Raw genomic sequence first — 23,458 nt, forward strand, 5'->3', positions numbered from 1 at the left:
CGCCCATCAGAGGTAGGTGGTATAATGCTGACTTTGGTGGCTGTATCAAAGGAGAAACCCACGAATTTGGCGCTATCATGCACGAATAGCAATATGTGAGATTGTCAGTGGAAGTCGTCATCACTGCTGACTGATGGGTCTGTTTTCCTTTCCAGAGTCATGTTCATTGAGGGTTTTTGAATGAAACAGAGGCACGTTTTATGGCTTCGTTACTGAAACGATGGTAACAATAACAGACCGCGGGCCTTGGATGAGAACTGTGCGAATGATCTTACCTAGGATGACCTTGTCGCTAGGGATTACGTGTATCGGATGGCCTCCTGGTGATGGTATTAACATGCGGCGTCAACTGAGCTTGTCGTTCTGAGGTGTCCAGTCCACTCTGTGCAGTGTTCATCTGGGGGACTTCGGTGACATGATGTACTTGGCGAGTTAACAAACCCTCCTGAATTTTTTTCAGCGGTTTCTGCGAGTTTGTCAAACCAAATGTCATCTGTTTGCATGGTATAAATTTGTGTTGTGTCGGAAGGCAATGACTCGGCGCAGATCTTTTGCAACGTGCCCTCAGTTATGTTAACAAGAGAACGCATGTGACGGAGTAGCTGGGATGGTATTTTGTCTATCGCTTCAACATCAGACAACAGTTTCTCGGGTCGAAGGGTAATATTGTGGTGCGTTTCAGCAAGGTCGTTCTCAGCGTGTGGTACGGGAATCCCGCTGGCATTGTGTCTGATTTGTTGTTGGCCTCTGCCGCTGCACCTGGGAGCAGTTGTGTGGTAGCATAGAACATCTTATTTTGAAATGCGCTCCTTAGTCGAAAAATATTCCAATAGTGTGAACGGTGTTCGAAGGCTTCAGGTACCATATTACGGCGTTTTTGGTGGTACAGTACTTTCGGTAAGCTCGCATGTGGGACGCTGAATTGGCTATGTGACGAACGTAACACCAGTGGATTATTTGGGATCACTGGTTGTGATTAGGTGATATCGGACCTTATTGGAGAGTTCCGAGAAAAATCAATAGAAAACAGTCCTAATCAACGTATGGCTTGAACTAGAGGATTATATAAATATAAGGTAAAAGAAATGACAGGGTATCGCAAGCAACAGATAGTTAAAAGTTCTATAACTCACCTAAAGACGATTTTTGGTATAGAGTCCAACCGTGTGAAAATATAATCCAAAGTAAAAGAGTCCTATAGCTATCCAGTGGCAACTCATAATATTGATCCAGACAGATTGTATTTATTGTACTGATCGCCATGCCCCTACGTAAAGCTGCCACCTTAATATGGTGGTCGGGCTTGGGTGCTACAATGATCCCGTGGGTTACACTGGATGGAACTTCGTTGCGAAAGGCGCAACCATGTCAGAAAGGCCAACTGAAAGCAGCTAGAACCGGAGCAGCGAGACCCCGCACTACGGGTAATTTCTATGGGTACAATCGTACTTTATTCTGCGGTGGGAGTGTGAAGGCAGTGAGTTGTTTCCACCATTCGACCTGCTCATCCATATTCATGCGAGCAACGATGATGCCACTCCCCGAGAAAGAATGGTCTAGAAAAGGTAGGTCCGAAAACTGCTCAATTCGATCACCCAATGGTTGATGGTGACCGCCGGCGTTGTTCTATGTTGTTGAAATACTTTTAAAATTAAAAGTCCGGTACTTCTCAAAAGGCCCCTTCCAAGCGCAGCCGCATCAGCCTTACTCCCTGCGCCTTCGGGTTAGGCCAACCCCTGCAACAGAGCAGGTCAGAGTATTGAGTCATCGGCTCTGGGCAGAGCCCCCGAACAAAATCCCACTACCTTGTGGGTTAGACTTTTGAGTCAGTTTGGAGGCAGGGTCACCGAACAAATTTTACATCCTACCACTGCCTTATGTGTCAGGCTTTTGAGTGGGGTACCTGAACCAAACGCTTTTCCTTGATCTGGGTAACCGGGAAGTGGCATTTGCCCGCAGTTCTTTGTCCACCGATCTCCCCCAACCCTTTCCCACCGCACAAGCAAACGTTGCTGGTTCATTAGATTGTCAGTTATCTGACCGATGTGTCTTATGCACCCCGCTGCTAATTAACAACAAACAGAATAACACCTCGGTAAATCCACGAAATTCATCCTACATAGGCGCTTTTAACGACCGCACCTTATGTCAAACTGGCAAACAGGCCATGCTTGCTGAGACCTCATACTCCGTCAAAATTGATGTACGCTGTGCCTCCGAAACAAGACCCAATAGTTATGTTCCTCAAAACTCAAACGATGAACTCAGTCTCAGAGCTGAACGTGCTTTGCTGGATTGGATCCTACTGAACAGTCATTTTTGCGCCCTCTGGTTATCGAGCTCAGTCAATCTCAGTGCGTCTAGACATTAAAACCCGTGCCTGTTTGTAGTATTGGCGTGTGCCCCAACGGACCGAAACTCTCACACTGAGAAAAATACTTGCTATAGAGAGCTATCCGGGCTAATTCGTTGAGCGAAAAGCACTGACAGTGTGATCTTTGCGGGCGATATGAATGCCAAAGTCGGTCATCTTGACTCCTTGGAATCACATTTGGCCGGTTGATTCGGAGTCGATGGTCGTCGCACGGACAATGAGTAACGACTCCAGTTTTGTGTTGATTATCAACTGCTTCTTGCCAGCACGAACTTTCATCATAAACTTTCGAATCACGTAAACTGCAAATCAACCGCGGACCTAGTTGGATCACATGGTCATCAGCTACCGGTGAAGGGTCACGATTCAAGGCTGCCGTTCCTTCTGGGGCACACAACTTGATTAAGACCACGCCATGGTTCTAGCGTGCCTGATAGTTTGTTTATCTTCATACACTTGCAAGTCAGCCAGAAACGTGCCAATTCACTTTCTTCGAAGAGCTGTCATAGCACAGCAGTATCGATCTGAGCTAACTCAACTACTCTATACAGTAAACGAACGCTGTAGTGGTAGGCGACCACGTGCATGGATCATGCTGAAGTTTGAAAGGAGCCATTGTAGTGGCGTTAACTTGTGTCTGTCTGACTTCTCCGATACGACCAAATGAGCGCTGGATATCATCGAAACTATTATTCCTGACTGATGCCAGGAGGCGACGAGTACGACGGTGCATGCAAATTTCTCAAACACCACACAGTGAAGAACCCGAGGAAAGCTTTGACGGTTATCGAAGGCCCAGAAGGCGGATAGGGCTTTTGCTGCTGGAAACACTTGTTCCCTGTGCCAATTGATACGATCGACTGGCCATAAGGAAGCAACGGTCAGAGAAACGATAAGCAAAGAAGACGGCTCATTAGTTCACTCGCAAAAGCGTCGACTAAAAAGATGAACCGAACCCTTCGAAGAACAGTTTAACTGGCTTCCTGCAACACAGTCTCCAGGTGCATTTCGTACGGGCGAATGGAATGTAAACCTAAATAGCCCGTCAGAAGAAATAAAATAGAAGATACACGTACGGAAACGTGAGAGGGCACCAGTACTGGAAGGTTTGTTTCCTGTGCTGTTTAAAGGAAGCGAAGAATCCCATGTGACCCATTTAAAAAAGTTCGTTGGTGCGACATGGAGTGAAGAGAAAGGGCTCACAGAATGAGGCCACGTCGAGAGTTAAGCCTATCTTTAAGAATGGCACGTGAACAGTGTGCGAAGACCACCGTTGCACCATCTTAGCAGCCGTAGAACCAAATGTTCTCTCATCTTATTCTTCGAAGGTTGACTGAATACAGGGAGAGACTATTCCGTTAAAATCAAGATGGTTTCCATCCTTCAAGGGGATGCATCGATCACATCTTCATCCTACGACAGATTATGGAACAGCGACACTGCCTCTGGCAACCAACAGTGGTGTCCTCCGTAAATTCTTGACCCCTCTTAAGGCGCTGTAAGCCAACTCCAGCGGACCTGTGTAGGTCTATGGAGCGCTCTCTCCTGAGTTCACCATATCAGGTGTTGTCAGACAAAGCTATCTGCTTTCACCCTTCCTCTCCAACTTCATCACTGATACGGTTATCGGAGACTCACTACCCGCATCTATTGCCTGTGAAGTAGAAATGCTACCATGGAATTCGCTCACGCACATCAAGTACGCAGACAACGTAGCTCTTGGATCTGGCGTCGTGGTAATGCATGCAATATTAAGTGATCTAAATAATTCTGTCTCACGATTTGACATGCACTTCACACCTGCAAAGGTAAAGTGCTGACATGCACTTCACACCTGCAAAGCGTAAAGTGCTACAGCAAGACTGGTTGGGCTCGAAGCCCAACCTCATGCTTGCGGATGAGCCGATTGAGGTAGCTGACAAATTTGTCTGCCTAGGCAACAGTATCAGTCCCTGTGTTCGCATCATTACTACGTTTTCGTTTAATGTGGTCCACTTTTCCAATATCTGCTGGTTTCACTGTACTGGTCTGTTTCTGGTCGTCAGCTTTCCGATGGTCATTTCGTGAAGGCTTATCCTACAGCTGTTTGATGTCGGGTCTGGTTGAAGACAACTTCGTCCCACGGCGAGAGCACTTTCGACCTCATTAGTTCATTTTCGTTTTATTCAGCATTACGCATCGCCTTTGGTGTGAGGACTTCGAGATCCTTTTGTAGAATAGTAATATGGTTCAATAGATGCCCATGTTCCTTCTCAGATGCGTTAACTCTCATGGACCGAACATCTCTTTCCATATCTGACTGTCACAAGCGATTCGGGTGTCGAGATCAATTATGTGGGATGGAAATGAGGACATCTTACATTCGTCCCTGGAGCTCTTTTTGCTCAGCTGTTGGATGAAAGATCGCGAAAACATACATGGGAGAGAAGTTGCTCTGACGGTCGAGGCCGGGTCGATATACCCGAATTGACGCAGTCCAGTTCATTCGTCATTATTCCGCCTGTGTGACTGGCCACTGTAAATACAACTCCAAGTTGCAATTGACTGTCGTGTGCGATTACAGACCAGCTGAATGTGTAGCTCATAAGTGTTTCACCTACTAACGGAGAATTAAGAAGCCGGCTCAGTACGATGGTTTTTCAAATACTTGGCGACCCTGACTTTACGCATTCCGGATCTGACATCTCCGAGCTGTGGGGAATAAAATAAATGAATAAATCATTCAGCTGTAGCACCCTTTCGGTGCCTAACTGCCATCCCACCCGATGGAAGCATGAGGGCTGAGAAATTGCCAAGTTACCCAAACCTAGACAGGAAGTCGAGATGCGTAGGTCGGGTTCGAACCAAGGTCCTTCCAGTCAGTAGATTCGCGTTCTAACCAATGAACTATCTCGCCCCAAGCCGTGAGGATGGTCTGGGATTTGCGTGAGTTGAGTTGGGTGCAAATCTGTCGTGCAACCCGGAGGGAGCACGAGAGGTGAGATACTTCCAGGCTGCCCAGGCTTACACAAGCAATTGAAAGAAACAGGGTTGTGTTTGAACTACGTACCTATTAGTTGGTAGTTTCGCTCCTTAACTGCTATGCCATCTCAAAGTAGATAATGACTGGTGCTGTATCCTGTGTAAGTTTAAGTTAGTCACACTGCTGAGAAGCCATTCTCAGCCGAATGTTAATGTACACAGTTATCAACCTGAAGGTTCCTAGTCTGTGTCTATGGGGGCGAGATGGACCAAGTGGTTAGAGCGCGAATTTACTGACCGAAAGGTCTGTGGTTCGAACCCGACCTCTGCCACTCGACTTCCCCTGTCTAGGCTTGGGCAGCCTGACAGTATCCCAGCCCTCGTGCCTCCTTCGTGTGGCATGGCAGGTAGGCACCGAAAGGGTGCTACAGCTGGACGATTTTTTTCTGTGTCTATATAAACTCCTTGTATGGGCACTACTGATAGCTCCCAACAAAAAGTAAACAGCTCTATTAGACTTCTCGGCCTTCCAGCATCGATTGACTTAACTTAATGGATTGAATTCCGGCCTAAAGTCTCACTGCAAGCACTCAAGCACTCATCTCCTTGCAGACCTTATAGAATGTTCTGGGTTCCGAGGTTGTTGCATCTTCTTCATCTGTAGCCAGTAACCCGCGCCGTTTTCCATTTTCAATCCCTTTCTGCTGTCCCTAATTTTTTGGCTTGACGATCCGAATCGTGACCTGATCACCTTTTCCTGAGGCGCCACACCAAAGTGAGTAACTTCAGAGTCTGACCCACTTGTTTGTGGCAGGCTGACCTAGCCCGGAAATGTTAAAAGTAAGACAGGACTATCTGACTCCTAGTGATTTTATTCACAGCAGGTTCTTTTTGACTTCATTCGGAATTTGGTTTTAGTAGGTATTTCTCTCGTATTAAATAATGCGCCGGTTATTACGGCCAACAGTTATGTGACCTAAATGTGTGGGCTTTATGCTCCACCTTTTCCAACTCATCACTCGGGGAAGGGTAGCCTCTCTTCCGGTCATTCGGGAGAACACAGTCCTCGCATTTCTCTCGCACTGAACATCACAACTTTATCTCCATACCACCTGCCACAACAATCCTTCTGTTATGGTTAAATTTTAAGAAACCGAGTTCCACAGGGGCGTTGCAGCGCCGAAGCCTGACCACTACGACAAAGTGCCCATGTCTGATTGAGGATATAGCTATAATGATAATAGTGTCGTTTCGGTTGTGGCGCTTTTTCTGTGCAGGCTGCCGCGCATCCCACAGGAAACACGAGAATGCTGGCTCGTCGCAATCATCATCGACGGGTTAACTTCAGTGGTTGCAATCCATAATCATTTTCTCAGTCGCTTTGTGCTCTAACCGCCGACCTATCTTGGACCCCGACGCAGCTACAGAGGTGTACCAAAAGTGTGAAATACATAATAGTAGTACACAAATGGCCAAACCACGAGTGTCACGAGAAAACAGGTTTTATCAGAGGACCATGCGAAATGTGACAACTAATGGGGCGCGCCTCATCTGTCTCAACTGTGCAATTTCTGAGGTTGTCACCAGCTTACGACACTTGGCTCTCCATCCATCCGGTCCAACAGAACCGAAAGAGTAGTTGAGTTACGACTGGCAAACCAGTTTGTTTCAGGTTAGATCCAGTATACCCCAAAAGAACTCATCGAAATGGACAAAACATGATATTTTCAAGACGACTGAATAGGCAGTTACTTCCTCGTTAGAATGTGGCTCAGTGGTTAGTCTTTCATGGTAACACCAGATTTGTATTGCCGGGTGGCTGCTCCCGCCGAGTGCGAGCAATGGTTCGCAGGCATCGGTCACCGGAACAACTAGTCGCTTAACATCCCTTACTCTGACGGCCTCGTTTTCACATCGTTTAGTAGCACTACGCTGAGACCGGGCCTTTGCGTGCTGCGACGGTTTGTGTACCTAATTGACCCCTTGAACTATACTGAGGGGTGTCCGCATGGCACACACAAAGTCCCATATCAGGTTGGTCGATGGATAGTGGTCTGACGAACACAGTCTCCTGTTCCTCCAGGTTGTGGGTTGAAACATGTGTGGCGACTTGTTCTGTAAAGATTGAGACACACTTACATTCCTTGCCAAACGCCGCTTCTTTGCGGCCAGGCTTTTTAGCCAAAGGCTTTGATCAAGGCTTTCAGTCGTCCTCCCGTCTGGGTGTGGGTGTTCTGGCAGTATCCCAGCCTATGAATTGTCCCCATACAAATATACTGATGCCACATCGACCCTCGCGTGCCATCGGCCGGGTTGCCTTACTTCCTGCATACAACATGGCAGGTAAGCGAAAACAGGCCACTGCTGACACCTCTCTTCTTTTTCTCTCCTTTTCCCCCCTCGCGCCTTTCCATTAATATCTCTCCTGTTGTGGCCCAGAAGTCAGGACTGATGACTCCGTTCGCCCTGCGTCGGTTTTGCAAGTAACAACAACCAGTGTACTTATACTCCGTTGATCGAACCGCCTTCAAATCTGCCCTTATTTCTGTTTATTTACAGTATTTGAACCCTCGTTTGCTATTCGGTTGATGGATAGGCTGTGTGGTATGGACCAACCATAGCAAGATCATAATGGATACCGGAACTCCGAGGCTTCGTGAGATTGTTCCAGCGTGCTTGTTTGCTGGTATGGGAATGGTATTTGCAGGAACGTACTTGGATAAGGTGAAGGTATGTTCGCATATTCGAAAACGACATTTTTAGAGAACACAAGCCGGACAGTTTGACCCTCAGCTGTTGGCAATTATCCCTCCGCTTATAGGACTTAAGGGCAACCTTGAGGTGACGTTGTCTTCACGTCTCGCCACGCTGGTACGCTTTTGTTGTATCTCTTGAGCTTTCTTACGCCCATGTATTTATCAGGCAAACATCAAGACGGAAGTCAACCGACAGGCTATACAAATGTTCTTCTCTACATTAGCTTATATACTGGTCAGTAGCAATAACTAACCTTACATTTGTTTAGATGCAAGGTGTGTCAGCTGCCATCGTGATTTCCACCCTTTGTGTGATTATGTATTCACCGACGGAATACAAGTTTGCAAATCTGTTACATTTAACCGCAGTGTCTGTGATAACATGTGCACTGGCTCTTTGCACATTAAGTGAGTTCCTGGTTTAATGTTTGAATTTTGGATGAGGTTTTCTCGTCTTCGCACTGATCGTGTGCTGTATGTATCTTGGTACGGATCCGGATAACGTGGCACCACCGATGGCCGCTGCATTTGGTGATCTCGGAACGGTTACTTTATTACTGTGGGCGAACTACTATTCCACAGAATGTGAGTGCTTTGTCATTGTGATTTCGTTTCATCTTGTCTAATCCATCGTCTAGAACGGATATGTGAGTAAAGTTATGCTACATGATTTATTATTAGACACTAGTAACACCTTGGTGAGTTAGGCTGACTTGGATTTACGATTCGGATAGTTAGCTTTGATCTCATGGTGACTGTATTTTCTCAACCCCAAATAACCTGGTCCCAATGGATCGGCTTTGGTTACCATTGGCTGCAACTGCCCGCGGTCACCACCCACATTAAGCTCGGGATAGCTCAGCGGTCAAGGCGTAGAGCTACCGATCGCATAGTTCATGATTCGAACCCAAACCTGGCTTCTCGACTACGTCTGTGTAGGCTTGGGTAACCCGGTAATATCTCAACCCTCATGCCTCTTTCGGTTTGCGCGGCAGCTATACACTGAAATAGTAACAGAGTTGAACCATTATATTCTAATTACTGCGCGCTTGACGAGTATTAAGCTAGGCGCGTTCTTAAATTGAAGTTTGTCGGGGTTAATTTGAAAAATTTCTTCGGTTCCCATTCCTCGTTTACACAGTTGATGTTTGTGTCCAAATGGTGCTAAGGCAAATGGCAAGCTGATGACCGATTGGGCACGCGATTGATCCTGCTGTATCCACCTGCCACATCCCATTCACGACAAGACGTATGGTGGGTTGCTTTCCGGGACTAATCACATTCTTCCCATAGTACACTGTACATATACCAGTTACTGTCTGGTTAACTTTGCTAGTTGTCCGAGCTGCGTATACGTTCAGTAAGTAAGTTCTCGTGTGTTCTAGAGGCCTAAGACTATTACCGGCGCATCTTACTACACGATCTCCATCCCGGCGTTTTCCTGGACCGGTTTCTGCTGCAGGCATTAGGTCTACCCACCATCTCCGACGTTCTCAATTGTTTTGTTTTCGATTCTTGCTGCTGAATATGTTCGCTTTATTGCTAGGATCCCCACGTGTTCCGCTCCTCCGTAATTGCTTGATTAACCCTAACGGCCTCAAGCGTATTCAGTAACTCTAATTGCTTCACCCGGGACGTCCGTGTACGAGACTATGCATGAACCAAAGCACGGCGTTGCGATGACGGTACCGTGACTGCCATGCCCAGTCTGGCCATCACATAGGGACTGGACCTTACCGTGGCGTGACAGTTTGTGTTCCTCCGTAACCCAATCAACTATACTAGGGAGTTTCCATGAGACACTCGCAGAGGCTGTCAATGGTCAGTGGTTAGAATCTGACCAACATGGTTTTCTGATCTTCCAGGCTGGGGATTGAGACATGTCTGACCATTTGCTCTTTAAAAATGGCAGTACAATGGCGTTTCCCACCAAACACCGCTGCCTCGTGATCAGGCTTTTGAGCCAAATGTCTTAATCGAGAACCCAAACCGTACTGCTGCCTAGGTCTGACCCCCCTAGTAGTGTTTCAGCTCACGTACAACCATGATTCTCACAACGAACAATACTTTCATGTCACATTCGTACGTCAGTGAAGTTTCGTATTGAATGCTGATGTTACGCTGTAGATAATGATGATGATGCCCAATCTGATGGCCTACCGGTAGTCTTCGTCTGTTTCCTGGCCAAGGCTGTCTCAGTCCTCTATACCCAATCTCCAAGTTACTGTTTATCCTGGTGCGATGCCGGCTTGTTCTACCCATGCATTCAACTATTCTACCCGTGAATACCATCTGGTTCTGCGCAATACCAACATTCTGCCTACCCCAATACTTCCGAGCAAATTACCACCCTGAGTCTGATCATTAACGTGTTTTTCTGTGTCGCGCGTGCTATTTTCATTTCTTTGTCCGTCTATCCGAACTTTTCACAATCCATTCCTTTCTTACAGTTCCAGATGGAGCTCAGATACTAGCTTTCGTCATTGTACTTGCGGTTTTCTTCTTTGGCCCATTTCTTTTAAAATGTGACGAAACGATGAACACACCAGCTGAACTCCGAGGTCTTTTGATCAATCGAAACACGCTTATGGGTTCCATCATGCCACTGTTGGGTGCCGTTCTGATGAGCAGGCGAGTAATGCATGTGTTTGATCATCCCTTCATCTTTTTGTCCCTCCGTTTGACATAAGTCTCGTATCTCTATCACTCTTTGACGTCAAGAAAGACGGAGTTTGGTGAATTTAGGATAATGAACTTAAGTACAAATGATGCTGTCGCACAGGAAGTCCAACAGTACAGCTAGCTGGGTCTCTTTTAATCCATTCCGTTTTCGGTCGCCTATGTTGGTACCTGCATTTCGAGACAGTCCTTGATTACTTTTGCTTGGAAGCTAACAGCCCTCTCTTTGCTGCAGTTTTTCAGTCTTCTGATAGTTGTATTTCGCTGAAAGAGATTAAAGGCTGCGTGGGCATTTCTGCTAGTCGGTTGGGAACTTACGCCTTGATTCCAGCCAAAATTGAATGCCAGATTAATTTTGCTGGCCGTAGTAGTTGAACCACTCGTAATGAGAAACTCGTTAAGTTATTAAGGCACATTCTTCACCCGTTTGTACAGTATTGTGCCTTTCGTAATGCTAATTTGAACACTATCAATGTTTCCAGCTGTCGTTAATATCTTGCTTTCGGTTTTTCCTGGGTCGCTGTTTCATTCCATAAGTTTTCTGACGTTTGATTTGAGTCCCACTTGACTCAAAAACGTGTTTCAAATGTTAGAGGTGATCTCGGTCTTTTTCGACCGTTCCCACATTTTTTTTGCCGCATTAGTTGTCCCGGTTGCAATACTTTTAGTATACTGTACTTCCGCGGACCAGTAACTGAGGACTGTTTGGTTTCGTTCGCTCATGGATGTGGTTAGGCAAGCTAATTCTGAGTAGATAAAACACTCATATTTGTCTGGTACCATCAGGAAGGTCGGATCCCTAAAAGCAACCACCGAATGCTCGAAATCTGTTGAGAGCCTCGGCTCCGCTAGATGCTGGCCAGATAGACAACGCCCCCTCAATATGCAGCGCGTCACAGTCTCGTACCAAAATCAGACCGCGTGCGTCAGCGTTGGACCAAGTTCAGACAGTGTCCTTCCAATAACTGGCTTAAGGCCGTTGTGTTTTCGCACTCACGCCCTCGCACTCGCTTGTTCGGAATATAGTTGTTGTGCTCCCTTCTGTGAGTCTTTTTTCCGGCACTAGGCACTGGAGCGGGTCAGCAGTCAGACACCACAGATTGGCGAATCAGCAGATATAACAGGTACACTCGTGTGAGTCGCATAAGTTACAATTAAATCGTACTTTACCCTAGTTTGTCAAACCTGGAGTTCACATCTTGGCGTTCCTGAGGACGTGTACTTCTAATAAGAGCCAAAGTCGAGTACAGTAGTTCCAAACTTTAATGTGGACTGTCGAGACAGTCATATGGATGCACGTTGGGAACTGATTGAACAAGACTAGTGCGAATACCAACCTTTTTATCCATGAGTCACATTTGGCAATAGTGAGTGCATAGTGAATGCAATAGTCAGTGCATCTGAATCAGGGTTTAAAGGTCAGATGTAACCTCCACAGTTGCTGGAGGTTATTGATTGGTTATGCTCACAGTGACACGTATAAAAGTAATCGTTCAGCTGTAGCACCCTTTCGGTGCTTAGCTGCCATGCCATTACACGTAACGTCTCACCACGGTTCGTTGCTCACCGAAAACATTGATACTGCAGACGGCTTAAAATGTCAGTTCGTTGATGTAACCAAACCACCTGAGCAAGAGTATGCGAGAGCATTCGTAACACAGCGTTTTAGGTTGAGCGATTGTCAAGAGAGGTTGACTTAAAGCATAGTACAACCTGTGTAACGAATCACCCAGTAATGACTGTCTCCATTAGATTTTTTGGTAAGATTTGTCTATTTGCGGCTGTTCTTAAACTTGATTCCTCTCAGTTGTTAGCGTCGTTCTTTCGGTCGAATTAGGTGTTACTAGAGAAGAAGTATTTCGAACGCACTAATGTTTTGGTTACTTTATGTTTTCCAATTACGTTAAGGAACAGCATGCGCCGGACTGCGTTATGGGCTTTAGTTGACCTTTATTACTTTGACCATAGAAACCATGTTATTAGAGAAAGAAATCAGTCGTACGTTGTATATGAGAGTGTTGTTCTGGCAACAAGACGTAGAAACGTAACTCTTGGGCTACACAATCAGTTATGTTGAAGGTGTTGTTATTCGGAGAATCGTTATAGACGGGGAGCATAAATCCAACCACAGCGTTTATCAACAGAGATCTCATCCTGTTAGTGAAGCTAGTCTATACTGAAAAGCCGAGAAGTACTGGATACCTGCTTCGCCCTTGTTGGCGTGGGTTGGTTTCACCAACAGGACGAAATCTTTGAACATTACCGAATCTATTCACATCACCATTACTGTGTTTATCACCTAGTCTATTTGTTTTTTTCATTATACCGCCAGGACTCTGTTTTTTTTTCAAGAGGCGTCCTGGTAGAAATAGGAAACGATGCTGTAAAGGTATTAGGGTGGTTTAGAAACTGTTTTTTTGCATATCAAGTCCACGAAGATTTTATTTGCTATGTAGCCGAACAGAAAAGTGCACCTTAGCACGCCACTGTTGTCTAAGGCCCTATGGAGACACCACATCCAGCTGTACTTTTAACTTCCCTTTTTAACCATAGCCCCCTTTTCTATGCAGTCTTCTTTCACACGGTCCTGTTGTTTTCATTTTTTTGAGGTGCTCTGTAGTATGTATGAATGACTTTTGTCCAAGTATTCCCCCTCAGACAAACAACTCACAATATTTCAACATGCATATGAGTAAAGCGCATCTGAAAATTTACAACGCAGCCATTCCACTTATCAGCATACTGTTTGGTTATATGGGTTGGCGAAGATCAGCATATCTTTAAAAGTGCCTATTTTTCCGATGCTCGAGGTGTAGTACTTTTGACAGATTTGAATGGATTTTTGTTTCCACAAGTCTGGCCCGAAAAAGCCAAGAACAGGTGTCTCACTTGCACCCCAAATTTGACTTCCCAAACCCTTGTGACTGTAAAAGACACGCGGTAAGGCGTGAAAAAGATTTTTTGTCAGCATTGTGATTTGATGCCACGAAATCAGTCCGTTAGCGTGTCCTGAATTGCAATTCATGAATCCAACCGCTTATTATTTGTCCCATGGTTTTACAACTTAATCCAACTGAATTGATATAAACGCGTACTTGTAGTCACCTGTCCTTGAGCCACGGAATGATTGTCGATCGGTTAACACATAAGTTTGGCCGCTTTGAAATTGCTTGTAATACTATCAGCCATGGGGCAGGTAGATATCTTACAAGAAATTTCACTAACAAACGGTCACCATTACCATAACTTTTGATTGAGGCGTGCGTTTTTCGATGAAAATTTCTCTGAATAGCCATTATTATTCAACATGTTCTTGATCGGATCTAGTGCTGTTTCACCAGTTTCCACTACCTCCGCAGTGGAGCAACAAGGAAAAAGCTTAGGCCATGATCATCTGAAATAGGAGACAGTGAATGATCGCTAAGCCGCTTCAGTAAAGTGTTCAAGATGGGACTGAACCATTCTATTTCATGCATGCACAATGACTCAACTAGTGCCAAACTTTCATGACAGTAATAAATATGTGACTAGCATAAGGGCAGTGGATCTAGCACTGTTGGATGTTCGACGTTTAAACTCCATGCTTTGGTTTGGTCATTTACGCGCCAGTTTGCCAATGTGCTGCCAGAGAGCGTTCAGCTAATTTGTTATTAGTGTTACTTTGAGAAAAAACTTCTCTTTAATTAACTCCCTTTCAAGGGGGCTTTACAGTTGAATGACTGCATCGTATTCGGGTACACCTGCTGCAGCGCGCATTCCTAACCGTCACCCGACGGAGCAGTGATCAGTTCCAACCTGAAAGACAAGCTTCCCATAGGGGACCCATCTGCGTGTGTATAGTGCTTCATCTACTTTGCGTCAGAGTATGTTAGTCAGACACCTGAGTGATTCGTTGGATGGGTTCGAGAGTCCCAAACACCCGCAAAACGCTTGATGAGGGGTGCCTAGAAAGCGTCGAAACTGATTCAGTATGAAGCCAGAATGTGTAATGCAGGAGGTCTCGCACGCGAAGTGGAACTAGGATCTTTGCAAGCACACTGGACATGATAACTTCGCGTCAGATTTATCTTGAAGCATGCTGGCGCCTTCCCGGTTCATCTTGGGGATCTGGCCAAGATATCTTATGAAAATACTGAGACGTTACAACTCGAAAAACGTATGGTATCACTCCAGTCAAATTCAGTGGCTGGTTGGCGCTGCAACTGCCTCCGCTACGGTAGGCATCGTACGTCTTATTTTTGTTTTCTTCGGAAGGAGAAACTTTTCTGTAACGTGACCTTCAAAACCGGTCCGAACTTGCGAGTAGTTTTTCTGGAGTGTCATATATAACAGGAACTTAAGGGGTCCAATAAGGCATGTACTCCTTGGAGTAGGACAACTGAGTAAGCTTTGTGCTCAGAACTGAAGAAGTCCCACCAAATAACTTCACCTCAAGGTTGCACCTGGTATTAGTAACCTAAACAAGTAACATGGGTGAAAATTCGTTTTGACAAGCAAGCTGCTACTTTCAACTGTGAATATATACCTGGTAAATTTCTGATTGTCTCACGGCTAAGAGACCAACAGAGTTTGAAACAGTGGATGCAGACGCATTGATAGCTTTTCCTGAAAAGTGCATCCGAGTTAAACGTTTTCATTTGTCGATCCCTTAGTATTTTCAGAAGCCTTATTTCTTGTCCAGTAACAAAGTGTAGGTGGTCGTTACTACGCATTATTCAACATCCTACCATACTTTGTTTACTCGGCGTGCATGATAAACTCGGATGCGCCATCCATACGGTCACAAATTTACATGTTACTCAGATCCTTCACCTCTTTGTGCGGTCATAGCACCCTTATTGTATCCTGCTCATCTCTTTCTGAATTTCAGCCTTAGTGGCCAAGTGCTGGCTCACTTCGATCAACGCTTGAAAAACTTGGCCCGCTTACAAATCGCTATCAATGGTTAGTTGGGTACCCTGTGAGCCTCACAGCATATTTGTTGCGTTTTTTAACTGCACTCTGTTTTTCCCATTTTCGCTCTCTCCCCTGATAATCGTAGGAAAATGTTTTTTTTGGGAGGAAATAAAAAAACCTGTTTGCTTGGAAGTAAAATTGATTCCTTCAGTGGTTTAAGTTAAAATTAGACTTATCGCCCGTTTTTGTTTAACTTTTATAGACTGTCCCTGACAAAATTGGACTATGCCTTATGCAACCCAGTGGACAGTAGTTCCCTCCTTGCCACACGCGAGCTTTCTCACATACAAGAGCCCAAAGGCAGCAACTTTTGTCTGTGAACTGATTTCGGTTGCATCATGCTTCTGAAGAGCTTTGTAGATGCACCACCTTTGGATAGGTCCATAGATGCAATATCACACTGCGCAATGATTGCTTCTAATTTCTCCCGATGGGTTCCAAGGAACACTTGGGTAACTTCTTGCTCACAATTATTTTGGCACGATAAATCAGAACGTTGCAACTTCACAACCTCGTTACAGGCCTTCATACGAGGAAATACGTGCCTTGAACGCTTTTCTGCTCCCACTTGTGCATTGCGTTTCACTAGCTGTCCTATAATTCACTGCGGAACTATTGATGTCCATTGAACGCTATCATTGTGTACATACAGTACAGACGCACCTATCGACCCGCACTGGTATACATCAGCGCAACGAAGGGCCGTTTTTTGCATCTTATCGACATGTTTGCTCTCATTTTCTCCGGCGTGTGCTTCTGCGTAGCAAGTGATTGTGGCTGCTGAACTATTCTTACATTACCTGCCTTCTATTTTACGCGTTATTTTTGCTGGTATCACTGTGATTGTCACTTTTCTGGTTGATGTAGCACATATAGCCCTTATTGGACATACTATGTGACCGCTCCGTTGGTTTCCTACTTAGATGTTTTTTTATTAAATTGGATATTCTTCTGTTCAATGCTGAAATGGTTGTAGGATATGTCTGAACCAGTATTTCTTCTTGAAGAGTAGAGCATGCGTCTAATCTACTCCCCTAATGTGACATGTACACTCATACTACTAAAATTCCAACTTCATGTATCGACAGCCTAAATCCTCTTCTCAGTGACAGTAGTTTCCGCCACCGACCCTGAAATTCGAACTTGGTCTTGTTCTGTGCGAATATTCTATTTAAAGCACTATTGAGTTTCTTATCAGCATCGTTTGTCTCCAATGCAATGTACACGCGTATTCCGGTATCACTTGGTTTGTTGATTCTTTGCTTTTCAAATTACCCTTTCCTTTCCTGGGGTGAGATGACCCAAGGGTTAGAGCGCGGTATCACTTGGTTTGTTGATTCTTTGCTTTTCAAATTACCCTTTCCTTTCCTGGGGTGAGATGACCCAAGTGGTTAGAGCGCGAATTTACTGACCGGAAGGTTCGTGGTTCGAATCCGACCTCCACCACTCGACTTCCCCTGTCTAGGCTTGGGCAACCTGGCAGTATCCCAGCCCTCGTGCTTCCTTTGGGTGGCATGGCAGGTAGGCACCGAAAGGGTGCTACAGCTGAACGCTTCTTCTTCTCTTCTTTCCTTTCCTGTAGGTGTTGGGGGCTGTTTTGGATCGATTGTAGTCAGCCGAATGATTACCCGAATCCATGCCGCCCGCAAACGGCCACTTTCGCCTCCCTGGTCCCGTAAGCCTTCGAATGAAGTGGATCAGAACCAACACGAGCACTACACGAGTCCGGAGTGCTCCTCCGATGTTCCACACAACAGCGAGACCAACTCTTCTCCGTTTATCTCTTCTTTACCTTGTAACTGTTGGCATTTGATATCAACTGAACATGACTACAACGTACCCAATTCACAACAACGGCAATTGGAATTAGACGTGGAATCCGATTCACGCCGTGCATCTCGGCTTATACTATTCTGCTGTTTACCCATTCATTTGATCCTTGCTATGGTTAGTTTGATGCTGCATAAAATGCTGGAATCGGAAGATGCTCACGAAACCCTTCCACTGAGTACAATTGTCGCGTACCTTTCAGCTGGGTTCCTGCAGGTTAGTAGGGGAATCGCTTTTGGTTCATTTTTCTAACTCTATTGTCTCATTTTGTCTTTAATTGTCTCTTACGTTAGTAAGTCGTCAGATCATTACTGCAACACCATGAGGTTTTATTGGATTACAGACACCGTTGTTTGCCACTTTACGTGGTTCGCTAAATGTTCAACTATGTTCGTTCGTTATTGGTCACCTATCTGTCTCTGGGTCATTTGACGTCGATGTTCACTAAGACTGACCGATGCCAGTTGTATATTCGCAACCCGAGTTCGTCTTTGGTGGAATGTATGTTTGATCGACTGGAGCACGTTCCTCAGACCCGTATCACCATTGGCCGGCAAGTTTTCAGCTTGTAGAGCTTTGTTCTCACCCTAGGTTCTATGTGGCCCCAAAGACTGTTTCCCACCAAAGGTGACCGGAAGATTTCAGTAGCTCCTGGATACCACAGGGGATACCACATTTTTTTGAAATCGGGAGGTACGAACACATTGATTTCTATTCATCCCTGGTGAGCTTAGTTGTCCAGTTGTGAAGTTTAGCTGAATTTCACAATTAGACTCGGGAGTAATCTTTTGGTGTGTGTGTGTTGTTAAGGATAATGAGGTGTACAATCATTCCTGGACTATAAATTCGTTCTTTCATTTGTTATCGTGAATTCTAAAGACACTTTTAACTATTGGTGAGCTGAACCGTTCGATGAAAACTCAGTTGTGTGGCTGTTGATTCATTTGTAGTAGTCCGGGTTTTTAGATGATCACGTGATGAGATAAAGAATAGATTATTCAGCCCAGTTCAGATGACGCTGCCTAACTGTCGTAAAGCTACTAAATTTGACCGGCGGAAAACCCATCATCATCAATAACGAAGACAGCAACTTCAGTGTTGACACTGATGCTTCACTGTTGTGCAGTGAAAGATTACAGTATCCTGAAAATACAATAAATCTACAGGAAATTTCGCCTGTTTATTGATTACAGATTGCTGTTTCCGGCGTCACGTGACATCTTGCTAGTTAGGATGCTTAGGGGCTAAAAAAGCAGGTCAAGCCCTTCTCTAGATATTAGCAACTAAGACCCTAGCGCAGTTGCAGTCTTCCACGTATCTACTGCGGACATCAATTCACACACCGTAGAACTGAATAGTGGGCATCCACACAATACTGGATTTCCCTTCTCTAGTGTCCGGAAAAGTTAACTCCACTAGTCATTCTGATGCAGACGACCGCGTCGCTTCAGAAAACCGTCCAAGTGCAGTTTTGCATCAAGGAGAACTTGGATGATAGGAGAGTTATTGAGCTAGTTATTATAGCAAACCGAAATCAAGATACATTTATTCGCTGAACATATTCTGTATAACTGAATGCCCTCGTGGATCTGATTGATAAACGTAGAGTGAATTATTTTGCCTTGAACACTACTCAAAGTTATATGGTACCAAGCAGTTTTGCCAACTTTGGTGTGTAATGGAATCTCCTTCATGCAGGAGTTTGAGAGCGACAGTTTAAAAAATGATGAACGGAAATGAAATACTCGGTTCGTTAGTATAGAAAAGGTCACATTACCTAAAGGAAACTGCTCGCAAGGTTGCTGCAGCCACGACCGGTTTCGCCCTTCCTAGGACGCATCAGGTAACTGCACTCCCCGAGTTTCCGTTAACTTCATGTTTTACTTGAACCGAAATCGGACACTTCTCAACAAATACACTCATTAGCACATCAACTGGGTTTTTACTGGAGACTCAACTGAATCTCACGTTTATGGTATACCGCGATATCTCGAATGTCCTGCAAACTGAGATACTCAGGACACTGGATGCTGTTAATACATTCACCGGCCTACATTTGTACTAGAGTAGTGGAGTAAGTGCTTGTTACAATCTAGCATTTCCGACGCGTGTGAGCGATAAAATGAGGTCATTGCTTCTCTCCTCCGGTCTGGACTGTTCTGAATAATCCTTTTAGGACTGGAGAATTGTCCAACTGAAAGTAGTATATGATAGCAAATCCTACAAACTCCGCACATTTCATTCCTTCTCAGAACTGTCTGACTGATAAGTCCTGGTCGATAGGTCAGTCAATCGACAACCAAGTCGGTGGATATGGGCGGCGTCGTGCTGACCAATCCCATCGTTTAGGGTGTGAACATTTGCAGTTCAGGTGCACCAACACGTACCGGTGGAGCAACGACAAGAAGCCAATCGTACCTATCACATGAATGAGCTTGAACTTCTGCTATGGTCGAAAATATGCTCTGCTAATGCACTCCACTTTGTTTCACACTGGTTAGAATGATTATGTCATCACTGAAGAAGGTATTTTCGAACGATTGCTTTGAATATGTATCCGGATTGCAATCACCCGTGCTTCTTCAAGTGTTTTTGTGGATGATCTCTGGACGGTACTTGACCAATCACGCTGAAAGATTTGGCATGGTAAATTCTGGGGTGGCTTGAAGTCGCGGGCTTGAATTGTCACGGGCTAGCAATCCCTGTTTAAGGTTTGTGTGGGACAGACGGGTAGCAGTGAAATGGACCCTGATTGTCCCGTATTGAGCTTCTTTCGGAGGGAAGCTTTTAAATAACGTGTAATTGTCTCGGAATCTTTGTGGACGGTTTTTTTCGGGACCGAACCGGCATTTCTGAGTTCTGTCCCACCAAGTGGACGTAGTTTTCTATGCTCCCACCTATCGGGGTATCCATTTTCGATAAGGGTACTCGTAACAACTTTGGCTCTTCTATGCTCCCACCTATCGGGGTATCCATTTTCGATAAGGGTACTCGTAACAAACTTTGGCTCTGCATCAACGACGTCACGAGTGCGGCCCCTGTGAGCCATGATCGATATACACCACATAATATTTAGCTTGTACATCGTGTAGCAGAGCCATAGACCAGACAGAATTTCCGTATGTTGTACTCTACTCTGTAGCATTCTGTCTGGCTTACTAGTCAACCCATCATCACGAAAGTGACGCAAACTAGGTGCAGAATGTACCCGACTGAGTTTTATGGATCTCATTGGTCGAGTCAAATGACTCGCGGAACTGGAATGTTTTGCGAGTCGATGCAGGCAAGATTGTGAATACCCACGGCCAAATTAGGATAACCAATACAACGGCTTTGTAACTTCAATCACGGAGCGTGGAACACAAAAGAGACAGCTGAAGACAGCAGAACTTTTCTAGCACTTCCGAAAGGACCAGAACTTTACATTCACAATTTTTTTTCAAATATATGTGGTTGATGGGGTGTCACCCGAGGTGTTATCCGTAGGCCCTAAATTGTCGCTCACAAAAAACGGACCAAGTAGATTTAGAAACCCACCCTGAAGTACTATTCAATAAAATCATTCAATGACGGCGTACATACCGTTATACTCAAGGTAAATTTAATACGGAAGATGTCAACATTTGCCACAATTACCGTCGAAACTTTCATTACCACGGAAGTTTTATCATATGCAAACATGAAAGCACTGAAGGATCTACGGGCTTTCTCTTAAAGGGGTCCAAAAGGACAAAAGTGTCCGCCAGGACAATATACGGAAATCACAGACCATCAGGTGCCACATATGCAAGAATCCCGAACAGAAAGGCCCGTCGTATCCCACTACATTTTGGTCGTTCGGTAGCTGAGGCGAATACTCGATCCAATCAGAAATCAACCGTACACACACCCCCTACGCACGACTTTCGAGTATACTGAGTGCACAATCTGCAGTTCAGCAAACAAATTATATGTTCCTTAAACTTCACATCTTTTTAGTAACGCCTCTTTGGTTGAAGCAGACGATTACGTTTACGATTTTGTCCAACAATTACACGTTAATTCACTCATTCGTGGATGATGTAAAAGAGTTAGCTTAACAGTGTACATTCGATACTGAATTTTCGTTTAGCGCTGCCGCCATATGCAGACAAGGAGTGACGATGGGTTTTCCACTCGGTCCCACTTCAGCTGACGTTTTTATGGGTAAAATTAAACTTCTTTTGAGAGAAAGCACCAAACAGTTGTCATCAGTATGCCGGCAGTATTCTCTCAATATGTAGCCCGGTGAGAATTTTAAAAATTTCAGTCTTGCACATTCTGCACTCAGTCCCAGTGCAGAGCATAAATTGGTAATTTCCATTTTCGTGATGACTGGTTGACGAAAAAGCCAGACGGAATGCTACAGAGTACAGTGTAACATAGGGAAATTCTGTCTGGTCTATATATCTGTTCACACGATGTACAAGCAAAATCTTGTGTGGTCTATATCGACCATGGCTCACAGGGTCCGCACTCGTGACGTCGTTGATGCAGAGCCAAAGTTTGTTACGAGTACCCTAATCGATAATGGATATCCCGATAGGTGGGAGCATAGAAAACTAGGACCACTTGGTGGGACAACCCAGAAATACCAGTTCGGTCCCAAAAAAGCCCGTCCACATACAGTTGCCACTTATGAGGAACAGATTCCGGAACAGTTACGCGTTATTTAAAAAGCTTTCCTCGTAAAGAAGTTCGATACTGGATAATTAGGGTCCACTTCACTGCAACCCGTCTGTCCGGTACAAACTTGTGACAGATTTCCGGTCCGTGATTCTCCAGTGTTACTTCATTTCTTCCTTCGCGATCGTTCCGCAGACTATTTGCACCTGCGATCCATTAAAAATCGACCAGGACGATTCACTCAGCTTGGTTTGTCGCTTGCTTTTCAAAGATCATCCGCAACAGCGTACTCGAAAAAGCAATCAGGTCACCACGACCGTTAATCTGTATTAAAAAAAAGATCCGTGTCTGTAGTGACCTTACCTTGAGTAAGCGTTGACCCCTCTGTAAGAGAGGCTGTAAAACTTATTTCAGTGCTACTTATTTATCCGTTATCTCCTCAACGCTCCTAACAATCTATAGCCATAACCATGCGATAAGATTCCATTGAAAGCATTACTTTCAACCGCTGTCATAAATTCACCCGAGAATATTTACTGGACATCCAAATACGCAGTTTTCCAAAGCATTTTATTGCTGTGTGTGATCGGTTCGTTTTACTTCTTCTTCCCAGGTCTTCATCGTTTTGCATTTTGCCACTTGGATTGTGGTCACATGTTGGCGCCACCTAACTTCACCGCGGTCCGGTGCATCTTGCCTATGTGCTTCCCATACAACGGATCCCCACCCCTCGCTCGCCTCGCTAGACCTGGCCGCAATTGCCCTCACGACTAGCTTAGGTGACCTTATTGGTTCAGTCCTACTTGCCACCAGCATGCATTTGTCTCAGACTATGCTACATTGATATTGTAGTGGCCCATCACAGTTGTCTTTCTATGGTTTTCCCTCTCATACCGTGATTCTGCTCTCCGTATGACTTATTTTTTGTTCAGTTTTTCACTCAGTGTCATTAAAATGGTTCGGTTGCAAATAAATCAACAGTCCATCACTTTGGAATGCCTTATTTTGTGACGAATGTGTACCTCAGAGGTTAGCGAAACCTATGGTACACCGTTACGCAACCTTTGATGAAAACTAGAGCACTAGACGGAGCACTCAACCTCCCGGACCTTCTGTAGTATCAAATGCATTTACCTCTTCTCCTGGATCCCCTAGAGAATTACAGATTGAAAGCAGGAATCGCGTACCTCAGCCAACGCAGTGTCAGGCTCATTATTCTGTTCTGATCGCTTTTCAAGGATGGTGGTAACGTGTTAGG

At 45.0% G+C, this 23,458-nt stretch overlaps 2 protein-coding genes across 2 annotated transcripts; one reads left to right on the forward strand and one right to left on the reverse strand.

Annotated features, from left to right (window-relative positions):
• Positions 1–7,966: 7,966 nt before the first annotated feature.
• Positions 7,967–23,168, forward strand: T265_00081 (hypothetical protein; the record flags this gene model as incomplete). The annotated part of the gene is made up of 8 exons (XM_009163738.1): positions 7,967–8,065; positions 8,099–8,206; positions 8,361–8,499; positions 8,536–8,676; positions 10,542–10,698; positions 15,641–15,714; positions 17,309–17,772; positions 22,814–23,168. The coding sequence occupies 8 exons, from the start codon at positions 7,967–7,969 to the stop codon at positions 23,042–23,044; spliced, it is 1,413 nt and encodes a 470-aa protein (XP_009162002.1).
• T265_00080 (hypothetical protein) lies at positions 11,697–16,255 on the reverse strand (the record flags this gene model as incomplete). The annotated part of the gene is made up of 2 exons (XM_009163737.1): positions 11,697–11,839; positions 16,015–16,255. The coding sequence occupies 2 exons, from the start codon at positions 16,253–16,255 to the stop codon at positions 11,697–11,699; spliced, it is 384 nt and encodes a 127-aa protein (XP_009162001.1).
• Positions 23,169–23,458: the final 290 nt, after the last annotated feature.

This window comes from Opisthorchis viverrini, assembly GCF_000715545.1.
Source record: "Opisthorchis viverrini unplaced genomic scaffold opera_v5_1, whole genome shotgun sequence".
In the NCBI taxonomy this organism is placed as follows: domain Eukaryota; kingdom Metazoa; phylum Platyhelminthes; class Trematoda; order Opisthorchiida; family Opisthorchiidae; genus Opisthorchis; species Opisthorchis viverrini.